A 5,873-nucleotide genomic window follows, 5' to 3' on the forward strand; every position below is an offset into this window, starting at 1 on the left:
CTCCCCTGTTCCCTGTCCGAGCCCACCTGGATGCCCGCGCTCGGGCAGGCAGGGTCCCTCCAGCCGCTCCCTCCGTGCAGGGCTCCTCTGCCCGGCCACCCACCGAGCCACGGGCAGAGCAGGGGCCCACCCGAGTGGACTGAGGAGTGGGGCAAACGTACGGGAAGAGGGCACGGCTGGGGGTGAGAGCCGAGGCAGGGGCGAAATGGCTGCTGGGGAAGGATAAATCCTCCTCTCCCCAGGTGCAGAGGGTTAAACTTGTTAGGAAAGTTACTGCAGAAAGGCTGAGCAAAGTGATGGAAGCAGCTGATTTCTGGGGAGAATTGGGAGCAGGTGTGGGCATATTTAGAGGGACGTCGAGTTGTTAAATCCTAACTATAAACTAAAATGTCTATAGCATAGACATTTACACTTCTGTATCTACTTACACAGATATTTAGGGAATATCTATATTCCATATATATTACCTAGGTTAAAGTCACAACGACTCCAGCCCCGCGTCCTTGGCAATCCCAAACTCAAGACCTCGCTCAGCATGAATTAGGCAGCGCCTCACTCTACCCCAGTCCCGCTCACTGCCCCCCACCCCGCACCCGCCTGCGATGGGACTGACTTTTACTTCTTCTTTACTTCTACAAGTCTTTATTTTGGGAATTTTTCGCCTGATGAAGCCGCAAAGCCCCTTGCCCCGGCAGCCCGGCTGCTCGGGGGCTGTCCGCTCTGGGGGCGCAGCTACCCGGGGGTGCGGAGCAGCGGATCGGAGTCCCCCGGGGACGGGGCTGCAGCACCGGGACGCTCCCCGCCCTTCACGCCGTGTCCGTGGGGGTTTTTTTTGGGTCGGGCACCGCGGGACCCGTGGCAGAGAGCGGATCAAACCCGGCTGCGGCAGTGGCGTTCCCCTCACACTCCCACGGGCGTTATTGTGTCTCGCCGAGGCCAGAGGCTGAAGTTCCGTCCATCCCCGGAGTTTCGGTTCCCGCTCCCCCTCCACGCGTGGAAGCCCCGCGAGCGCATCCTGGTCCCCCGCCCGGAGCCGGGACCCCGCGGGGCTCTGGGCTCGGTGTGGGTCCCGCCGGTCCGGAGAATCTCCCCCCGCCCTGCCCCACCGTTCCCGGGACCCCCGAGGCTCCGGGGGGGGGGCAGCGAATTCCCCCGGGATCCCGCACCCCGCTCTGCTCCGCGCGGCCCGTCCTGCCCCCTCCCGCAGCCGAGGAGGCAAGTTTAGGGATTAAATGCCTTATTTCAAGGTGCTTTCCTGAGGAATTAGCCCCCCGATGAAGGGATGTGCCTGAGCAAACGCCGGCGCGGGAGGAGGGAGGGAGGGATGGATGTCGCAGGATGCGGGTTCCTGATGCGGGGTCTGGATGCGGCGGGGACCGACCGCGGAAAAACCTGGGAAAGGACCAACCTCCGAGCCGCGGGTTTTCCTCCTCTTCCTCCCGCGGCGCCGGCGGCACCGAACGGGAACGGCCCCGTCCATCGGCGCTCCGGGATCGCCGCACGGGCAGAGGCTTTTGTCCCCCGGGTGCGGCGGGGGCTGCGGGGCAGCTTCGCACTTCGGCAGAAAGGAGACGAAATTCGATTCGTTTACATGTTTTATTGTTGTAAACATTAAAATTGTCTTTCTCAAAGAAAGAGTTCTCGGGAGAAAAAATAATAATAATAATAATAATTATAATCCGCGTTTCTAACTGTCTCACACCATATTAAAAAAAGGCAGCGACTTTCCCGTGTGCCGAACCGGGGTATACAAAGAAAAATACTACAGAATATGGCAATATTAAAAATATTACTCGAACATAAAATAATATATTAACCGACAATTTTTAGACATTAATAAAAAAAAAAACAACCAAAAACCCGGAACAAAACAAACCAAAAATTCAAAGTGCTCAGTAATTTCCAGGGAGTTATATATAGTATAAGCACTCTGGAAACAGTCAAAAGCTGCTGCATGCAAGATCTGTTTAGCTTTAGACAACAAAATAATCAAGATATAAACTTCTTCTTTAATCAACATCAACAGTACATACAACACTTACAAACAAGGGGTGTCGGGCGGTGTTTACAAACACTATGTGTCCCTTTGGGGGGGGATCTCGGGGGGGGGGTGACACTTGTGCCCACCTATTTTACAATTGAGAAAATGTTTGAAGCTTAGATAACTACCAGTCTTTATAAAAGCTACCAGACTACATAGTGTCTGAAATACTATTTATAGAATATAGACATTACTGAAATAGCAAGTGCCTATAACATTGTCACCCTGGAATCGTCATGCTTCCCTGGTACGGACAGGTTGGGTTTTCTTGTCTTTATTCTCCCTTCTTTATTTTTTTTTTTAATTAATTTTTTTTCCCCAAACACGTTTAGCTTTTATTTTTAATTTTTTTTTTTTTTTTAGAATTATTTTCCGTATTTCTTCATAAATAGGCACAGAATAATTCTTTTAAAAGCCAAACCGCATCTGATAAATTTACAAGCCTTCGCCAATGCCACACCACCCACGCAATGTTTGGGCTTTGGGTATGTTACAGCTTTCTTTTACGGCAGAAAACTTTAGTCTTTAGGAGGGTGAGACTCGTGGGTCCCTCCACGCCCGGTTTGTCACCGCGTGGGTCTGAGCTGCGCGCCCGGCGTCGCCAGATTGGTTCACCTTTCCAATCAGAAGTCCTTAATAATAAATTCATTTAGAAGCCGATAATAAAAAGTTTATACCATGGTATTTCTGTAGTCCATGAGCTGCATCCGTGATGCCCCAGAGCCAAAATGCCCATCGCGTTCTGCCTGCAGGAGTTTGCAACACTGGGTTGGGGTGGGAGCTGGCACCCGGGGGTGCTGCTCTGGGCCCAGACCAGCTCCCCTTCAGGCAGGTGGAGCTTCTCCTCGGGTCAGCCGAAGCGCAGGGAAAGAGTCTTAGAAAGGTAAAGTGTCCAGGAAAAGTTTGTCGATTATTGCTGGCGGTGGCACCAAATCTTCCAGTTTCAGGTAGAAAATGCGCTGCAGCCCCTGCGTGCAAAGCGTGCGGAGTTCGGGGAGCTTCCCCAAGAGTTTGGACAAATAGTTGGGGCGATTCAGCCCCCCGTTATTGAAAGTCACATGATCTTTGAGACAATTTACAATCTTGTTCTGAAGCTCTTCCACCCTCTTGGGTTCCTTCAGCCCGTGCCTCTCTGCAAAGAGAAGGGTGCGGAACGTTATGGGTCTGACACGGAGAAAGGCGGGCGAGGGGAACAGGAGCCTGGCGGGAAGGGGGGGCACTGACCTGTCACCATGGCCAGGGCAGCGATGCAGGAGAAGGCAGAGATGTCGATGTTCATGTTTTGCAAGTTGGAGGAAAATTCCACAATGGAATCGATCCACTCCCCAAAGCCACGGACGCACTGCAACCGGTGCAGGACCACCCCGTTGCAGAAGATCAGCTTCCCCTCCACGGGGTTGGACCTGGAAGGAAGGGGACAACCCCAAAATGAACTGATGGATGAATGAGAGAGGGAGGAAAATTAGACAGAAAGAAAAAAAGAAGGAAAAGAAAGAGGATGAGAGGAAAAAAAAGACAAAGGATTAAAAAAAGAAAGGGAGAATAAGCAAAAGGAAGGAAGAGAGAGAAGGAAGGGAGAGAAGGATAAAATAAAGAGAGTGAAAGAGAAAAAAGAAAAGAAGAGGAAAGAAATTTGAAAAAAATAAGAAAGGAGAAGATGAGGAGAGAAAAGCTAAACAACTAATTACTTGAGGAGCAATAAATGAAGGATTTAAGAGGCACCTAATTACCGAGGAGTTAATAAAATGCAGATCAGTGGACCTTGAAAGGGTCCGGCTCCCTGGCTGCTGCTCACCTGTACGCCAACCGCAGCACGAACAGCTCCAGGAAGGCAGACTCGAAGAGCAGGTCCTGGTCCGTTTTGGGGAGGTCGGTGAAGCCGGGGATTTTTTCTGCCCACCCTCGGATGATCTCCATGGAGCCGGTCAGGAGATCATAGAACTGCTGGATGTGCTGGGTGTCGTCACCGCTCAGCTGGTAGTCGGGGTTAGCCTGGAACTGGAAATTCATTTTAAAAAGCCCTTAATGAGGTTCTCTAAAGTCTATAACCCGTGAAATTGCTCGCCCCGTCCCCGGCCAGGGAGCGGGCTGGGATAACAATTAAACCTCTCTCTGACCGGTGAGGAAATTAGATGTTCCGGGGCAATTAATTCGATTAGGAACGGCGCTCCGAGGCCGCCGCTCTCGGTGCGTGGGGGGCCCGATCCCGGGGCGGCGCTGGGGCCAGCGGGGCTGAGCCGAGCCCCGGGACCGGCGGGGCTGAGCCGAGCCCTGGAGCCGGCGGGGCTGAGCCGAGCCCCGATGCCGGCGGGGCTGAGCCGAGCCCCGTCCGCCCGGCAGCGGTGCCGATGCGGGTGCGGGTGCGGTGCGGCGGCGGCCCCGGCGGGGCTGGCAGGGCTCCGAGCCCCCGGCTGTCCCCCCGCAGCGGCCGCGGGGCCGGCGGCCCCCCCTCCCCGGGCGGCGGCGGCGGGGTCCCTCCGCGAGCTCGGTCCCGCTTACCCGGGAATAGTCCAGGCTGGTCATAGCCGGGTTGGAGTCGACATGGGCTCTCACCAGCGCACTGATCAGACTCACCGGGGGAGAGGGGGGAGAGGGCTCCTGGGGGCTCTTCGGTTTGGACGGCAAGCGGCCCCGCCGGCCTTTTAGGCTGTCTGTGCGCACCACTGCAAGAGAGAGCGGGGTGAGCGCGGCCCGCGGGGAGCGCTCGGGGCGGGCGGGCGGACGGACGGACGGACGGACACTCACCCTCCTTGACCATGCCGACGGCCAGGCACTTCTGGAAGCGGCAGTACTGGCAGCGGTTGCGGCGGCGCTTGTCCACCGGGCAGTTCTTGTTGGCCAGACACACGTACTTGGCGTTCTTCTGCACCGTGCGCTGCGGGACGGGGCGGGACGGGCGGGGTGAGCGGCCGGACGGGGCTGCGGGCCCCCATCCCGCTCCCGCTCCCGCACCGCCGCCACCGCCGCTCCCGCTCTGCCTTTATTTTCTTGTGCCTTTATTTTCCCCTTGATTTTCTTTTACCCTTTCTCTCTGAATTTTCTTTTCAGTTTTTGCCTTTATTTTCTCCCTTCTCCCCCTTATTTTGTTTTCCCGATTTTATTTTTCCCCTTTTATATTCTTTTCCCTTTTCCTTTTTATTTTCTTTTCCATTTCACCCTTTATTTTCTTTTCCCTTTTATTTTCTTTTCCTTTTTTCTCCTCTTATTTTTATTTTCTTCCTCCTTTTCTATATTTATTTCCCTTCCCCTTTTATCCCTTTCTTTTTTTCCTTTTTAAAATTTCCCTTTCCATTTTTCCTTTATTTCCTTTCCCCTTTATTCTTCCCTTTTTTTGTCACTTTGTAAAATTTATTTTCTTTTCCCTTTTTCCCTTTATTTCCTTTTCCCTTTCCCCCTTAATTTCTTTTCACTTTTCCCCCTTCATTTCCTTTTCCCTTTTCTCTCTTTCCACCCCTCCAACCCCCACTCCTTTCTTTTCCTGTCTTTTTTTTTTCCTGGGCATTTAACACGAGCAAATTGACAGCGTTAACATCCGAGGTAACCTCGCAGCTCCTGGCCGTGTTTTATATGCCAAGAGGAGGGAAGGAGACGCTCAGTAAATACAAATCCGTGGGCATTCATATTATTTACATTCCTTGGAGACCTTCTCTATTTAAAATGATAAGATTATTCAATCAGGATGGTGAAATAAAGAGATCACTTAATTTTACCACAGGGAATTCTGTTCCACATGGTTAGCTCAGACGCAGTTCTCTGTCCTAACCGATTTCCATCTGCGGGCTCCTCGCCCCGCCGGGTCCCCCCGCTGCCCGACACCCTGCCTGCACCCTGC

General features: G+C 53.2%; 1 protein-coding gene across 3 annotated transcripts in view; it reads right to left on the reverse strand.

Moving 5' to 3' along the window:
* Positions 1-1,577: 1,577 nt before the first annotated feature.
* NR4A2 (nuclear receptor subfamily 4 group A member 2) overlaps positions 1,578-5,873 on the reverse strand; it is a 6,265-nt gene continuing 1,969 nt past the window's right edge. Inside the window, exons 3-7 of one of the 3 annotated variants that reach the window (XM_027905780.1) lie at positions 4,787-4,916; positions 4,616-4,704; positions 3,837-4,039; positions 3,266-3,474; positions 1,578-3,173 (exon numbers count right to left, since the gene is read on the reverse strand). In XM_027905780.1, the coding sequence (XP_027761581.1) occupies positions 2,917-3,173; positions 3,266-3,474; positions 3,837-4,039; positions 4,616-4,704; positions 4,787-4,916 (888 nt within the window). In that variant the 3' untranslated portion in view covers positions 1,578-2,916. Of the gene's footprint in view, positions 3,174-3,265; positions 3,475-3,836; positions 4,040-4,540; positions 4,705-4,786; positions 4,917-5,873 lie in introns of all 3 variants that reach the window. The other 2 variants (XM_027905779.1, XM_027905778.1) reach the window with 2 other exon arrangements.

This window comes from Empidonax traillii, unplaced genomic scaffold, assembly GCF_003031625.1.
Source record: "Empidonax traillii isolate 1590-97213 ecotype Southwest subspecies unplaced genomic scaffold, ASM303162v1 scaffold1203:size352318, whole genome shotgun sequence".
NCBI classification, from domain to species: domain Eukaryota; kingdom Metazoa; phylum Chordata; class Aves; order Passeriformes; family Tyrannidae; genus Empidonax; species Empidonax traillii.